General features: G+C 34.7%; 2 protein-coding genes and 1 long non-coding RNA gene across 3 annotated transcripts; 1 reads left to right on the top strand and 2 right to left on the bottom strand.

The window, feature by feature from the left end:
* Positions 1-4,912: 4,912 nt before the first annotated feature.
* Positions 4,913-11,084, bottom strand: LOC104887771 (thiamine thiazole synthase, chloroplastic-like). Its single transcript, XM_048638089.2, has 2 exons — positions 10,158-11,084; positions 4,913-5,278 (listed from the first exon to the last, which is right to left on the bottom strand). The coding sequence occupies exons 1-2, from the start codon at positions 11,058-11,060 to the stop codon at positions 5,123-5,125; spliced, it is 1,059 nt and encodes a 352-aa protein (XP_048494046.1). The 5' UTR covers positions 11,061-11,084; the 3' UTR covers positions 4,913-5,122.
* A 3,561-nt stretch (positions 11,085-14,645) lies between these two features.
* Positions 14,646-15,268, top strand: LOC125495097 (uncharacterized). Its single transcript, XR_007271785.2, has 2 exons — positions 14,646-14,880; positions 14,974-15,268. It is a non-coding gene; the product is annotated as an uncharacterized LOC125495097 (long non-coding RNA).
* A 630-nt stretch (positions 15,269-15,898) lies between these two features.
* LOC104887769 (early nodulin-like protein 13) lies at positions 15,899-17,295 on the bottom strand. Its single transcript, XM_010672503.4, has 2 exons — positions 16,968-17,295; positions 15,899-16,425 (listed from the first exon to the last, which is right to left on the bottom strand). Exons 1-2 carry the CDS (start codon positions 17,152-17,154, stop codon positions 16,064-16,066), a joined length of 549 nt encoding a protein of 182 aa, XP_010670805.2. The 5' UTR covers positions 17,155-17,295; the 3' UTR covers positions 15,899-16,063.
* Between the last annotated feature and the right edge of the window lie 377 nt (positions 17,296-17,672).

Below are 17,672 nucleotides of genomic sequence, written 5' to 3' on the forward strand. Positions count from 1 at the left end.
TTGTATGGCTCACTTGACACAGATATTTATATGAAAGTTCCTGAAGGACTAAAACTACCAGAAAATTGCATGCCCAAAGAGATGTTCTCAATAAAATTGAGAAAATCACTCTATGGGTTAAAACAATCTGGAAGAATGTGGTATAATCGTCTTAGTGAATACCTATTGAAAGAAGGATTCAAAAATAATCAAATCAGTCCCTGTGTTTTCATTAAGCGATCTAAATCAGGATTCGCGATCATTGCTGTATATGTCGATGATTTGAACATTATCGGAACTCCTAGAGAACTTGAAGCGACTGCAAAATACTTGATGAAAGAATTTGAGATGAAAGATCTCGGGAAGACAAAATTTTGCCTTGGCCTGCAAATGGAACATCTAAGAAATGGGATTTTTGTCCATCAATCAAACTATACAGAAAAAATCCTGAAACGTTTTTTCATGGACAAAGCCCACCCAATAAGTTCTCCAATGGTAGTGCGTTCCCTGAATGAGAAAGATGATCCATTCAGACCACGAGAAGAGAACGAGGAGATTCTTGGTCCTGAAGTACCATATCTAAGTGCAATTGGGCTTTAATGTACTTGGCTAACAATACTCGACCTGACATAGCTTTTTCAGTAAACTTGTTAGCTAGATACAGCAATGCACCAACCAAGAGACATTGGAATGGAGTCAGACACTTATTACGTTATCTTCGAGGAACACAAGATCTCGGATTATTCTATCAGTCAAGACCCAATGCGTCACTCATTGGATATGCAGATGCTGGCTACCTCTCAGACCCACAAAAGGCTAAGTCTCAATCCGGATATGTATTCACTTATGGAGGTACTGCAATATCTTGGAAATCTACAAAGCAGACTTTGACGGCCACATCATCAAATCATGCGGAATTAATTGCTCTTTATGAAGCTGGAAGGGAATGTGTATGGCTAAGGTCAATGATCAAGAATATCCAAGAAGAATGCGGGATGGAAACAATAACAACAAATCCAACTATCATCTACGAAGACAATACTGCATGCATCACCCAAGTAAGCGAAGGGTACATCAAAGGAGACAGAACTAAACATTTATCACCAAAGCTCTTCTTCACTCATGACCTCCAAAAGGAAGGGACGATCAACATTCGACAAATCCAATCATGTGAGAATCTTGCAGATTTATTCACCAAATCCCTTCCGGCGAAGAAATTTGAAGAATTAGTCCGAAAAATTGGAATGCGTCATCTTCATGATATATGCTAGATTCAGGGGGAGTATTATATGCGCTGCACTCTTTTTCCCTTCGATCAGGTTTTTATCCCACGGGTTTTTCCTGACAAGGTTTTTAATGAGGCAGTTGATTTTAAGCATATAAAGTACATAATAGTTATACTCTTTCCCGTTACGGATTATTCCCACAGGATTTTTCCTGACAAAGATTCTTAATAAGATAACGTCTATTATGAATTATAAATGGACATTCAAGGGGGTGTTGAGAAACAGTGAATTGGAAAATTTCACTGTTCATGCATAGTGAATGTCATGCCATGCATTTACTGCATGTTAGGAAAGTTTTTCGTCCGCGCAGAAATTGTTGAAAATGTAATGTTAAAAACAGTATACTTTTGCCTATAAATACCGATGTAAGAAATCAGTTTTTCACATCAATGCAATACAATACTCTCTGATATATTTGCATAACTTCTCTCTCTATTTCTCACAACAATGTTGTCTTTGTTTCGTTTATTATAACTACACACTCCGTTTCATTTTAATAGTTACACTATTCATAAATTTTACTTTGACCATCATTTGTGATTTATACATGGATAAAAATATAGTTATGTAGGATCTTGTTAAATTCATCATAAAATTTATTTTATTAATATGTACTTTTTATAATTTTTACAAATACAAAACTAAAGATATATGTCCTCAAAATTTTGCATTGACATACGTGAAAAGGGTAAGTGTAGATTAAAATGAAATGGAGGGAGTATTAATTAACTAGCCTAGTTTCAAATTCACACACTTTAAGTTATAAAAAGATACATAATAGTTATAGTATATTAATACTAAATTGTAAATTATTTTTAGAAGATAGAGGGTATTTACAGCATGTTTGGTTACTGGTACTAAATTGTAGTAACGGTAATGCTTTTTAGTGTAAGTTTATAAAAACATTTCAATGTAAATATTCATGGTAATGAAACTCGATGTCAATATATGTAGGGGTGTGCATCGGTCTAGGACTGGATCTGAACCGGCTGGATTGGTGGACCGGAATCCGGCATTTCCTTGGATTGGGTCTGGACCGAAAAAATTCATGTCCGATTCGGTCGTGGACTTCTTGGATCGGAATTTTTTTTCAAAAATAATCTTTTTTTAATTTTAATTAAATATATTTATAAATTATATACATTAAAAATTAATATTTTAATAATAATATTTCTAATAGAATAAATAGTAGGTTTTATAAGTTTCTAACTTTCTACCTTTTAATTTTTTTTAACATATAAACTTTTTTTTTTTACTAAAATAATAGAAATTTCGGTCTAATCGGTCCAGACCGAAATTTTCCAAATTTGGACCGGACCGGACCGGTGGACCGGAATCATGATATAAGACCCAAATAGATGATGGTGTTATGTTGTGTGATAAATCTAAAAGAACTACATTGTACCATGTCCATTAGCTCGATTTTCATGTCACATATACCCTATATATATATATATATATTTTTGGTACATAAAGAAAGTTAGGACACCCTTCTCTCAAGGGAGATTCCTAACGAATTCAGAAGAAATAATTTATTTAACAAAGGTTCCGTAGAAACATCCACGTCTAGCGAAGCAGCAGAACTATTGTGACCTTTTTTTGATAGATGATCTGCTACCCGATTAGCTTCCCGGAAAATATGCTTGATGGTGTAGAATCTAAACTGTCGAAGCAAATGCCGAATGTCATCAATTAGGATTTGGATAGTCCAGGGGCAATTGTAATGCCCTTGCAACACTCTTATAACTACTTGATTATCTCCTTCAATATATATATCTTGAATATGCTGCTGAATGGCAAGTATCAATCCATTTCTTAATCCCAGGCTTCAGCAACGAGAGCTGAGGTTTGGCCAAATCAATAAACTTGAGCGGCCACAAGATGACCAGGGGAGTTGCGAATGGCAACACCGGCAGCGGCTGAAGAGTCAATTGCTGAGCCATCAAAGTTAAGCTTGAAGTAATTGGGAGGCGGAGGCTTCCAGCTAACTGTAATAGAAGTAGCGGGCCTGCAAGGAGAAAGTGAAGAGATAGTGAAGGAAAAATCCATCGTAGTTCGCGTAGTCCATTCCAAATACGAATGCCAAGCTCTGTAATAAATTCGATTTAAATTAAGCTCATTTTCCTCAAAGATAATTGAGTTGCGTTCCTTCCAAATACTCCACAAATTGTAGCAGAACAATTGTAAGGCCTGAGGGTAGGATCGGAGACTCGTTAGGCATTGTTCAAGCTCTCGAGGCATTATATAACGGATTTTTGGTCGTAGATAATTTGATTTCCAATATTGTCTGATTAGAGGGCATGTGAAAAATAAGTGGTCAAGGGTCTCATTATTAGCTTTACAAAGAGGGCAAAGAGCGTCATTAGTGATTTGACGATTAGCTTATATATATATATATATAACCTTCAGGTAGTATATGAGTCATTTGATCGATTTTGGTGAAGTCAATTTTGATGCATCAATCATTTATTGGGTCTAAAATATTTGGATCTAGAAATTTTCTATGTAGAACATATCAAACATATTAACATTCAAGTTAAGCTGATTCCATTTCGCTTCAAGTCAAAATCATGTTATCTAGTTTCCGACAGATTTAAAAATCAGCGAATTACAAATAGTTAGATTTTGTGTGTCAAATTATTTTTGCAAGGTCTAATATAATAATATTAGTGGTTGTCTAATACATACAAGAATTTGATTCATGTGGGAAGTTTTTTTTTTTTTTTTGACGGAAAGAAAAGGGATTTCATTAATATTTCGCCAAACGGCACTTACAAGCCATTTCTGAAAAAAATAAAATTCTAAGAGAAATACATATTACCCTAGAAATGTAAACATCGCAGATTTGACTTAATTTTGCCTTAATAAAAATCTTCATCTGAAGCAATGCAATCTGTGAGTTCGCTCTGGTTCGGCATACGATCTGCAGTTGCGGAAATTTTGGGATGAACATACTCCAATTGTCTTCCATAATTTTACAGAAGTTGTGAAACCCTAATTCTTCAAAAACTAACACAATCAACATAGTAGAAAAAATCACCATCTAAAAGATGGGAACTTTTATTGAAAGCAAATAAAAAGGATTTTTCGGGGCTTACAACTGGTTAAGACACTAGTGGTAGCCCCTAAGAAAAGGATGAAGGAAGAAGAAGAGGAAGAAGGAAGGAGAAAACTTTAAAAAAGTAAAAACCCTAGCCGCGGAGGCTAGGAAGAATCCCTCCCAAGGAGAAACCTAGAGGGAACAAACTCTCTCTAGAAAACAAGAGAGAGAACCCATGCTATTTCTATAATGGGGATAACGATTCATGTGGGAAGTTACAATACATGAGAAGTGAATTCCCTCATATAATTCCTAAAAATTTACAACAATTGTTTGGTTTACATAAAGTCATTTGAAATTTCCCGGGATTTTGAATGACCAAGGAGGAGAGGGTCAATAAATTCTCACGTTTTGTGGAATTTACAACTTTCCAGAAATTTTGAATTTTCCATTTTTCTTACTTTCAGCTAACTAAACAATTAATTAGTTTAGAAATTCATGGAAATTTCCATTCCATCTGTACGTATTTATTCCCACATACCAAATAACCACTTACTATTGTTGAGGCATTTTCAATATTGTTATGATCAGTCATTGAACTCAGATGAGAAAAGAAACAAAAAACTACTACCATTTATGAAACAACCGAAACATTCTACAGGAAGTTGCATTTACAACACCCATATTTTTTTTAACCAAACACACAAATGACTAAAGCCTTGTGCCATAGCTTTGGGCTTCTAAAACCCATATTATTACATAGTCTTATGGGCCTGTGCAACATTGGGTTTTAATATGGGCTAGATTTTGGATAAATTTAAGCATCAACAACTTCAGAAGATTCAACAGAAGCCAACTGAAGCTCTGGCTGTAAGTTATCAGATCCATCAAGTGCGTTGTCCAGGCCCAATGATCTCAGTGCCAAGTGGGCTGCCTTTTGTCCAGATAGCATCATAGCTCCGAAAGTGGGACCCTGCAAAAATTTGTTTGGGAAGTCCACATGTTAGAGTGTTAGACATTTACTCAAGAAGAGAACATTTGATTTACGCATAAGGGACCGTTCGACGTTATTGTAAATTTTTGGTTTTTATCTTATGAACATAAAAGTTATACTCCCTTCGTTTTCTCAAGATCTTTCCTCTTTCTGTTTAAGTGCGTTTCCAAAAGATCTTTCCTCTTTTACTTTATTCCTTATTTGAAAAAAATTTCCCCCTTTTTACCCTCACATGTCCCTATTATATGGTCCACCATTACATTATTAATTCAATTTTATTCCCTCTCTCTCTCCTACTTTAACCCCTTTTTATTTGTATATTTATCTTAACCTTTTTCTCTCTCCTACTTTACCCACCCCACGCCCCACACACATGGATCCTCCTTGGTATATGTAGGAACAGTAACAAGGAAGATCTTTAGGAAACGGATTGAGTATGATATAACAAGTATAATAGATCTAAAATTAATCATAATTTATTAAAAATACTAATTTTGAAGACTGATAACAAAGAAATTGAATTTTTTTTTGCTGATTTTCATTTTCTTTTTGGTTTCAAAAGAACTGGAAAACGATGACATTTTTCTATATTTGCCTTTTCATTTTTTGTAAGGGTAACATCTTGAATTTTGACACTTTTGATTTACCGATTCTTTATTATTATGGATTTTTTTTATTATATGTAAAAATAATATTTAAATTTTAAGTTAATGTTAGATTTATCGCAATAATGCAAATTTTCGAGATATGATTTTTTGTATAAGTTTTACTAATAAATAAATATGTAAATGTATTATTATTTAAAAAAAAATGAAGTATACTAGTATATTTTATTAGAAAATGGATGAAGATTTCCTCGAAGGTCAATTGTATCTTTTTTTTAAAAGTTACTTTTTTCTTTGTGGTGTAATAGTTTTATTCAGATCATTATTCATTACAATAAGTCAAAAACAATTACTTTTGCTAAGTTTTATAATAGACACTATTCAATTCACTGTACTTTTTTTTACAGGTTCAATTCACTGTACTTACATACGAGAAGTAATTATGTGATAATTTCAAGGCCAACCAACCATTGATGCAATTATTACAAAAATATTTTACTAGAGAAGTTACTGTTACCTTGTTTAATCGGTTTCAAATCAAGGTGGAGATTTGTTATTTATGACTTGAAATCTTGTGAATGGCATAAGGTTGACTTTGAATGCACATATCTCTCAATCTATAAATGGTTTTGATGTGATTCAAATTGGAGGTGATAGCTTGTTCAAAGAGCTTTCCAACGATAGGTCATATGCCCAATTCCGTTGAGAAACGATAAAGTTATGACTGTTTTACGAAGAACTGACGAAACTGTTTCGTCTCGGACCCGATCGGGGGGTGCGCCGTTTTGTGCACTATACGCGTTTTTTCGGTAGTTTTTCGTTTTAAAGTTATCTTTTAAGGTTTGTACGGGGTTCTTTATGTTATAAAAGGGCTTCTTAGTGTTCATTATTAAAAACACAACTTATGAAACACTTTTAGCCTCTAAGATCTAGAATTTAGGACTCCTTATATTATTCTCTCTGATTTTCTCCATTATAGTGAAGAAGCTCTAATCCCCCACCTGTGAATGTAGGTCAAATTTGACTGAACCACGTAAACCCTTGTGTTCTTTGTTTGTTCATCTTTATCGTTTTCTCATCTTTATTATTTCATTGATTTTCTATTCCGCATTAATCAAACTACAACACCCTGTTTCCTAACAAGCTGGTATCAAGAGCTTGGTTGTTTAAGATCTTAGGTGTTTATAGAACAAGTTTATTTTTTGATTATGTCAATGAAATTCGATATCGAGAAATTTGATAGGCAAGTAAATTTTGGCCTATGGCAAGTAAAAATGAAAGTCATCCTGGTTCAAAGTGGCTGTCACAAGGCTCTAGAAGGTGCATCCAAAAAGCCTTCGGGGATGACGGATGATAAGTGGGAGGAGATAGATTTGAAGGCACTCTCAGTGATTCATCTGTGTGTATCTAATGAAGTTTTGAGAGAGGTTGCCAAAGAGACGACTGATGCGGGTTTGTGGTTGAAGTTGGAGTCACTTTATATGACAAAGTCTATGACCAACCGTCTACTACTAAAATCTAGACTTCATGGTCTCAGTCTAGAAGAAGGTAAATCGCTTGAGTATCATTTAGATGAATTCTTCTCTATAATTATGGATTTGCAGAACATCGATGTTGAGATCGATGATGAGGATATGGCTATTAGGTTGTTGTGTTCTTTACCACCTTCGTATAAGCACTTTCGAGATACCTTATTATATGATAAAGATGATTTGAGTTTGCAGGATGTTAAGGAGGCCTCAACTCAGAGAGATTTAATTGACAATAAATTGGTTAATGAATCTAATACTTATGCTCAAACAAATTCTTTGGTTGCTTATGGTGGAAAGAATTCAGGCAAAATCTGTAACTATTGTCATGTGAAGGGTCATATTAAATCTAAGTGTTGGAAATTAAAGAAGAAAAATGGAGAAAGGTCCAATGAGGATCGATCTGCAAATATAGCCGACGTTGTTTCTAATGATGATCTTGCACTTTAGGGTTACAAGATTTGGGGCTGTGGTTTCTACGATCTCTTCATGATTGGTGCCCTTTTGAGATCTCTTGGTAAAACGAGAAACTGTGTGGATTTTGCTATGAAATCTATGATAGATTGTTTTTTAGTTTATAATAAATTTACAATATTGGTTATGCATTAGATTTTGTTCTAGTTATGCTATTTCTTATCTCAAATTTGGTATTTTTGTGTTTATTAAGTACAATTGCAATTTAGAAATTATTGTTGTCATTCAGTTTCTAGAATTGCCTTTGAGTTTGTTGTTGAGATGAAGAAGTGTTTGAAGAGAGTTTGGTCAATTTGAGGAAGCATGCTTGGCGTTGGTGACTTTATACTCTTGATCTAGGCCATGTGATGATTTTGTATACGGTTTTTGTGTTCGAAGAAGCATCGGTACACAATTATAGAAGATGTTCGTTTTGTGGATTGCCTACAATGGGTAGGTTTATGAAATTTTGTTTAAGGTGGAGGTTCTATGGTGTTTTGTTGAGCATCACTTCTTGGTTCAAGGTGGAGTTACCTTGTTTGATCGGTTTCAAGTCAAGGTGGAGATTTGTTATTTATGACTTGAAATCTTGTGAATGGCATAAGGCTAACTTTGAATGCACATATCTCTCAATCTATAAATGGTTTTGATGTGATTCAAATTGGAGGTGATAGCTTGTTCAAAGAGCTTTCTAACGATAGGTCATATGCCCAATTCCGTTGAGAAACGAGAAAGTTATGACTGTTTTACGAAGAACTGACGAAACTATTTCGTCTCGGGCCCGATCAGGGGGTGCGCCGTTTTGTGCGCTATACGCGTTTTTCGGTAGTTTTTCGTTTTAAAGTTATCTTTTAGGGTTTGTACGGGGTTCTTTATGTTATAAAAGGGCTTCTTAGTGTTCATTATTAAAAACACAACTTATGAAACACTTTTAGCCTCTAGAATTTAGGACTCCTTATATTATGCTCTCTGATTTTCTCCATTATAGTGAAGAAGCTCTAATCCCCCACCTGTGGATGTAGGTCAAATTTGACTGAACCACGTAAATCCTTGTGTTCTTTGTTTATTCATCTTTATCGTTTTCTCATCTTTATTATTTCATTGATAATCTGTTCCGTATTAATCAAAATACAATATCATGTTTCCTAGCAGTTACAAACATAACTACTTTATATGATATTTCCTCTACATCTTTTTATTGTTGCCACTTTCCATTTTGATGAGATGTCTTTTTTACTTTTTCAATCAAACAAATAACTCATATATAAGATATTAACTTCCTTTTACTAATTCACATTTCTTGCTATATCTTTTATAGAATCATATGAAACAAACTTTATACTTGTGGTATATGTGAATAATAGATATTTAGTATGAAGGTTTCAAAATGTATTTTCTACCTTACGTTTATGTTTGCTTTGTGAGATCTCATCTAGATTCTAATGGCCTCAAATCAATGATGACAACAAACTATTATTGGTCTGATTTTTTATTTTGAGAGGAAAGATTATTCATTATTGATTTGTTTTGAGATGACTAAGAGTGTAATTAATCTAAATAAAAAGTAGATCATTTTTCTGATTATGCATAATATAAATGGAATTTCTAATTGCTAACTATTAAAGGATAACACATACACTTAAGTACTAATAAGTGCCTTCATTCTTAGTTTCCAACACCTTTGTAATTTCCAGTACTAATAAATAAGGCCTCCTTTACTTTACATAGGAAGTAATTTCTCATAAAAATTTACATTTCATCGGAAATTATTTTCGTTGTTAAATTCCTAGAAATTAGACAAAATTGTTTGATTGACACCATAAAAAATTGTATTTCTTAGGAAATTAGTTGTAGTTTGTAGCCGTCATAAAGCAGTCTCAGAAATTAACAAGGTAGCTAATTAGTACCATATGTTTCCATCTTGATTTTATATAGTTAGAAGTTGCACTTAAATGAATCAAGAATGAGATACCATAAGGTCTTTGCCTAAACTTTTAGTGGTTAAGACTGAGAACTTATGGTCTAACAGCTTATAGGTTCATATTTTCCTTCCTCATCTGTAATTTCTATTACCTTAATAACTCATTCGAAACAAAAAGAAATTGAATCAATTGAATGAAATAAGACATATTTTCTCCGTCATGAAATAAGTGAAACACTTCTCTAAAAAAAAAAAAAACTCACATAAAATAAAATAGATCAGAAGTGTTTCATTTATTTCAGAACGACGAACGGTAAGTATAAAGTTTGAAGGGATTAGTTATAATATACCATTCGTGGAGCACCATCAATCTCAGCAACTTCCATACCAGTAACAATCATCCCAGGAACAACTTCCCTAGTCAACCTAACGATAGCATCTTCAGCAGAATTCATATCCAAAGCACTCATTCCAGGAACACTCTTTATCATCCCAGTATCTTGCAACCTCTTAACACCTGTTGCACCAAAAGGTCCATCATGTCCACATGAACTCACCACAACTTTAGCCTCCATAACATTAGGATCCATACAACTCTGTGTATTATGGTTCATCGACACAAGAGCCCAATTAGTCACCACACCAGCTACACGCCCTTCCTTCACAATCAAGTCTTCGGCCGCAACAGCATTAAAAAGCTTCACATTAGGCCGAGCCAACAACTTAGACATGATGGTTGAGGTGAATAGAGCAGCATGTTTGATTACAACGTAGTTGTCTTGCTCGTCATACTCAACACCAATCTCATCTAAGAAGAGGTGTGCTGGTTTACGCACCACCATAGCAGAAAAGAGCTGACCACCTAGCCATGCTCCACCACCAGGGCTCACAGATTGCTCAATGATAGCAATGTTGATATCAGGGTTCTTACTAAGCTCGTAAGCACAGCTTAACCCGGCTGATCCAGCACCCATTATGACTACATCTGTATCAGCGTACGTGATCATATCAGTCATGTAACGCCTGGTCATTTCCCTAGCTACAATCGACTCTCGAATCGGATCGAATTTGATGTTGCCTAGATCGTATGGTGGAGGGGATGATGTTGCTAACATTGAGATGGTTGATTTGGGTTGTTTGTATGAGAAGGATTTGTTGATGGGAGAGGTTAAGGGCATGCCATAGATGGGAGAGTCTAAGAAAATTGGCTTGTTTAGTTTTGAAGTTAAGGCAGCTGATGCCATGGAAGCCATTGTTGTAAAATTCAACAAGCAATCAATAAATGACGGTAAAATACCTTGGATGATGCAGGGGGTGAGGGAGAGTAATATGATGTTTTGGTGAAGAAAAAAGGAAAGAAGGTTAGGGTTACAATTTACATATAGGGGGGAATCTGTTGAGATATTTTAGGCTTGATTATAATTGATTTGTTTTGATTCCTTTCTTATTATGTTGTATTCCTTTCTTAATGTACTTATATATATATATATAAGTAGACTGATCTATACAAATATATTAAAAGGCGTGAGAAAAAAAGTTTATGTGCCACGTGATACTCTCCTCAAACATTTGAAATGAAAAAAAATAAGAGTTTAACCATCAATACACTACGACTTTGTTGTTTAATGTTACAAATAAAATATGATAAAGTTTTGTAATAATTATAATTAACTAAAAAGACTTAACAAGTATATACTTCCTCTATTTTTTTGTTGCTACATTGTTGTATGCACAAGAATTTATGCATTGTCACGTTCAAGCTTTTTGGAGTGTAGTTTTTGATCCATTTAATGTAAAAGAATGAGAAAAAGTGAAAAACCTCAATTTGCAAAAATAACAAATGAAAAATACATAGATTATTAAAAAATAGACTATTTTTATCACAATTTGAACATGGCATCGACGAGCTTTTTTTTTTTTTTTGTAAATACATAGTTTTTTATCCAAAACAAATTAATTGGTAAAATTTTTACTGTGAGGTATTTTGGGTGGAAAAAGAGAAGAACAAGTATAAATGTATTACATTATGGTGGATCAAGTACCCCAAATAAGAAAATTGTAGCAATTAGAAACAAACAACTATTTAAGGAAAATGTAACAATTAAAAAAATGAAGGAAAATACATCTTTACCACTCTTATTATGTAACTTACAAGAGTATTGTTTTCAAACTCAAAGCTTTCAATTTTATTTTATATTTTTACTTATCATGTCGTGACATGAATTTTTCAATTTCTTAATGGACAAAAAATACGAAAAGTAGCAAAATAAATATGAAATTAAAAATTATAACATATTTGTTTATTATAACTTATCCGAGGCATTGTTCGGGTAAAAAAACTGATTGACTCTTAAAACCCATCACATCTTTTAAGATTTACTTGTATAAAATTGTGGTGTTGATAAAAAAAAATCTAACTCATAGTCAAACTAAGAGTTTTTGAGTCTTTCAAATTACAATTCATTAGTGATACACAATTTTAATTTGATTTAATCTATACAAATATATTAAAAGGCGTACGTGACAATGTATATACACCATGTGGCACCTCTATTACTTCACTAGAATTGTGCAATGTCTACATAAGTCATGTCAATTAACAAAAGGAAAATTAGTTTGCAACAAGATTTGAACCCGTGATCTCTTGCTATTATACATGACACGATTACCATAATCATGTTTTAAGTGTCCCATTATTATATTTGTACCTTTTAAATGTTGAGTTTTCCTGAAATGGAATAAAATGCATATCAAATTTGTAAAACAATACCAACCCGGGGCAACACCGGGCCCAAATAATACTAGTTTACTTCTTAATGTTGACGTAGAAGTTCTTTCATTAACACTCCACCTTTAAGAAATGTCTACTAATGGTAAAAAAGAACTTTTGGACTATTGAATAAATTAGAACAATCTTGAACACCAACTCAAACAATCTTGAACACAATTTTATTAGCGGACGTTTGGTTTATATATTGGTATGGGTTTGAAATCAGGAATGCAATCAAGGTGGTAAAATTTGAGATGAAGGATTTGAGATGAAGGATTTGAGTGAATCTACACAAATCTTGGGCATGAAGATTTTCAAGGACAAGTCTACTAGTATGTTGAAGTTGTCTCAGGAGGATTACATTCTTAAGGTGTTGAAGAGGTTTAATGTAGGAGATGCTAAACCCAGAAATTCGCCGCTTCCTAGTGATCTCAAATTGACAAGGGAGCATTCACCAACTACAAAAGCAGAAAAAGAGCGGATGGCTACCGTTCCCTATGCTTCAACTGTTGGTAGCTTGATGTATGCCACGTTCTGCACACGGCCAAATATTGCTTTTGCAGTGGGAGTTGTTAGTAGGTTTGTTTCTAATCCAGGTGAGAAACATTGGGATGCTATAAAGTGGTTACCAAGGTAGTTGAAGGACACTTCAAGTATGAGGCTTTGTTTCTGGCAAAAGGGAGTAAAGCTTGAGGGTTATGTTGATGCTGATCTCAGTGGAGATATCGGTACAAGCAAAAGTACGTCTGGATATGTCTCTATTGTAGGTGAACCTGCATTGAGTTGGATGTATGTCTAAGTTACAGAAGTGTATCTCTTTGTCTACTACAGAGTCTGAGTATGTGGCTATGTCAAAGGCAGGTAAGGATGTGGTATGGCTTATCGGTTTTCTTGAGGAGATGTGTATTAAACAAGAAAAGGTGATACTTTATAGTGATAGTCAAAGTGCAGTGCATTTGGCTAAGAAACCCATGAATCATTGTAAGACTAAGCACATTCATAGGCGCATTCACTACATTAGGAGTTTAGTGGAGGAGAATGAGTTGAGTCTGGAGAAAGTGTTGGGTGCTAAGAACCCAACGGATATGCTCACTAAGAGTATGAGTTGTGATAAACTAAGGTTGTGCAGAACCTTAGTTGGTCTTCGTTGATTGTTAGCAAAGATAGTGCTTTAGGAGTTGAGATGAATGAAAGGATGATGAAGGTTTGAAGTTTTCTTCACTTACATCCATCTCCAAGTGGGAGATTGTTGGGTATATGGCATCATATGGAGATCATAGAGGTGTATGAGTGTGGAGATGATGTTGCGTAGAAGGAAAAACGTTAAAATGCTGAAGACGGGAGTTCGCCCGATCGGGTCGGGAAAGGTCGCCTGATTGGACCCGTAACGAACTTGGCAGCAGGTCAAATTCAAGCTCGCCCGATCGGGCCATGGTAGCGAACTACGACGGCGAGCAATGATCGCATGTTCTGGATCGAAGCAGTTTATGTCTTGGCATTAAGTGCCCGATCAGGCGTGTCTCTCCCGACCCGATCGAGCGGTGTATTTTTTGGTGCGATTTCGTTCCGAAAGCGCATTTTTCCCGAGGGGTATAAATAGATGCCCTAATACGTCTATTATTATATCCTACATCATTATTCACAAATTAGAGAAAGAGAAAGCTATAGAGAGAGTTCTTGGAGCGCTTTTGTAATCTTTCTTGAACATTCATCGATTTCTAGTGCATATTCGTGGTTTTCTCTCAGTTTTTGGGTTTCCACGTAAAATTTCTTGTGTGTTCTTTCTTGCTTTGTTATTTGTTGTTCTAGTATTATTTGCTATTACTTCCTAGATTAATAGTCAATAGAACTTACACTAATCTCTCACAATATCTGAGTTGAACTTGTGTTTTTTGTAGTTTCTTGCATTATGGCAACCTTCATCATTGTTTTTGTCTTGCAGGGCGGAGTTTGATGGTTATTGTGAAGGTGAACTCATTAAGGTATGATGTTTCTCATGAAATTTATAAGCCTCATGACTCACAGGAAAAATGAACAAATTTAAGTAAGGAACAACTTGATGCTTTCTTAATGTTACTAACTTAGGGCATTCTTGTCAACATCTTGTAAATACTACTGCTTCTATGTTTTTTGTGTGTGTCACTACAGATTTTTGGTACTTTCAATTTGGATGATAATACACTAAGATGCTTGTTCGTAACTTCACTTTTTTTCCTCTTCTTTTATATCAAGTGACCCTCTCTGGTAATCAACAACCTGTTCGAACTGAGATTACTGAAGCTGCAATGGAACTAGGAGCTGAAGTGAGCTTTAGATGATTTGGTTTTTTTTTTTCAACTCATCCCTATGTTAATCCCTTTTTCCCATCTTGAACAATTGTATTGTTATTCATGCAGAAACTCTCGCTTTTAGTTACCGAGGCATACAAAGATGCACACCAGAAGAGCGTGCAGGTGAGACTCAAGTGAGGCTTTGCTCGAGGATTGAATTTTCAAGGGACTCATCTTTTGCATGAATGAGTTGTGTAACCTCCTTGTATACATTAGACGCAAGCAATGAGTTATTCCAATTCTTTTGAAATTTTACCTAATCAGAGAATTGAACCTAGCCTATCATTATAGAGTAATATATGTTTGATTTGACCAATATTATACAACTGATCACTACATTGCAAGTCCTGAAGTTATCACATCCTTTGTGATCGATTTGGTGCATCTTCCCATGAATGGTACTTTGTGTGCCAAGATCTTTGCCATTTATTGTATCCTTACAAGAATTGGGGCTGAAATTTTGATGTTTGAGTGTGATCGACCCAACCGGTAAACTTTTTCTTTCTTTGCACATTGCCTCTTCTGCTGCAAGTGCTTCTGCTAGGACATTGCTACATCTACCCGGTGGGTAATCTAAATAGAAGCATTAAAATATTATTAATCATGTGAGTTGGATTCCACTATCGTCACTTATACTCTCTATTAGTGATGGGTATATATTACCCGATGGGTTGACTAATTATTTTCCCTTCGGCTAGCAAGTAGAGTGCACCAGCATCAACTGCTATGACGAATAATCTTCAAGATGCCCAAAGACAAGGTTTTTCATGAACTCGATTCGAAAAGACATGGTTTCGATTTAGCTTGCTAAAAACACGATTTGCATTCTTGATCTTTTTGTAGTTTTATTTTGGCAGAAAACTGTTCTCAGAAAGTACCCTTGATCAACTTTTCTTGCATCATTATGTAAAGACATTCTTTCTATGTTTCTTTCAGTTTCATTTGCACCAAAAAAAAGGAGGAAAAGAGGTAGATCATCACAACAAAACAATAAAAATAAAGAATAATTCAATTAATATGATCTTAGAGAAAAAATAGTACTACATGATAGCAGATTTGATAAACCAAAAAAAAAATGAAGGAAAATCCAAAGATTTTGCCTTAGGTAAGTGAATTGTATAACACTAAGTAAATCCCACAAAACTTGTCACGTTCCTCACATCATAAGGAAGGCAGCCAAAACCCCAACAACCACCATAACTCCACCCTTGAGCCCTGAAGCACCACTAGTAGGAGCAACTGCTGGAGCCTCGATTCCGAAAGCCGAAGACGGCGCAAGAGCCGGAGAAACAGCACCAGAACGCCGGCTTCGAGCTGCCATTACAACCACAATGACCTTCTCTCCCTTCTCACAGTTGGCTTGTGATCCACTGATGAAGTAGTATGGGCCTGCCTTTTCCAATTGAACTTTGGTTTCATCTTTCTTGTGCTCAGCTATTGGGGTGCTTGTGTTGCAGCTTAAGTATGCCTCCCTTGTTACTTCCAAAACTGAGTCTTTTTTGCTGTCATAATTCCACACTGTCACAAAAAACCAGCAAATTTTACCATCAGTGATGAAAATTTGAGATTTCAGGCAAATTTTGAGAGAAAAATTCGAGTTTATTTTGTAATTTTGAAGATTTTAGAAGTACCCAGATGAGATTTTTAGCTCAAAGATGGAAAAATATTTGTTTTATACTTCGGTTTATGATTTTTGTTCACATTTGACAAAATGAACACCCAGATGTCATAATTCCACACTGTCACAAAAACCAGCAAATTTTACCATCACTTATGAAAATTTGAGATTTCAGGCAAATTTTGAGAGAAAAATTCGAGTTTATTTTGTAATTTTGAAAATTTTAGAAGTACCCAGATGAGATTTTTAGCTCAAAGATGGAAAAATATTTGTTTTATACTTGGGTTTATGATTTTTGTTCACATTTGCCAAAATGAAGAACACCCAGATGAGATTTTTAGCTGAAAGATGGAATTTCATTTTCTTAACCATATAATTGATTCTGTTAAAGATTACAGCTGAAATTGAACATCAAATGTGAAAGAATTATAAGAAATCTTACCCAAAAAATCACCAATTTGAAACCTGCTTTTCTCAGCCCATTTGTTGAGAGAATCAGATTCAGAAGCAGGAATTTTCCAACCATCTGGTTTACCACCCACAAGATGATCTCTTGCTTCTGCAAAACTCACCAAGACTGCAAATGCCAACACCAAAGAAATTGAGCAAATTCTTGAAGAAAAAGCCATTGATTTTGTATGCTAATTTAATTTAACTTAGAATATGAAAAATTATTTCTTTAGCTTTGGAAGAAGAAGAAATGCAAATAAAGAGAAGAATTATGCAGAAGAGAGAGAGATGAGAACGACTTGTATTAGTGATGGTGAAAGGGTTTAAGGAATTGTGGTATTTATAGGGAAGAAAATGGTGAAAACTAGCCGTTTGAGAGGTTTTTGATGACAGAATTTAGTGGGGTACACCTTTGACTGATTTCAGGTGAAATAAAATGGGCTGATTTTGTCCGTTGTTATAACGGTTATAATGTGAATTGAAACGGTCGAAACGGATTTATGTGAATTTAATAGCCTAATTGGGTTGCATAATTTGTGTGTTGGACGTAGCTGGGCTTGGGGGGTGGTTCGGGATGGACATGGCAACGAGTCCGGATCCTCTAGAGTTTTAGTGAAACTCTACAAAGTAGAGTTGTATCCGAACCATACATTTTAAAATCAAAGGCTTATATTGGTGGAATGGAAAGATTTAAGAA

Source organism: Beta vulgaris, chromosome 2 (genome assembly GCF_026745355.1).
Source record: "Beta vulgaris subsp. vulgaris cultivar EL10 chromosome 2, EL10.2, whole genome shotgun sequence".
Taxonomy (NCBI): Eukaryota; Viridiplantae; Streptophyta; class Magnoliopsida; order Caryophyllales; family Amaranthaceae; genus Beta; species Beta vulgaris.

Bases quoted from the DNA above. Each gene is read 5' to 3' on its own strand.
- LOC104887771 (XM_048638089.2), bottom strand. From the start codon at position 11,060: ATGGCTTCCATGGCATCAGCTGCCTTAACTTCAAAACTAAACAAGCCA. The intron at 5,279-10,157 runs GTATATTATAAC...AAATTTTTGCAG, and splicing joins TTGATGGTGCTCCACGAATG to GGTCCCACTTTCGGAGCTAT.
- LOC104887769 (XM_010672503.4), bottom strand. From the start codon at position 17,154: ATGGCTTTTTCTTCAAGAATTTGCTCAATTTCTTTGGTGTTGGCATTT. The intron at 16,426-16,967 runs GTAAGATTTCTT...TTTTTGTGACAG, and splicing joins TCAAATTGGTGATTTTTTGG to TGTGGAATTATGACAGCAAA.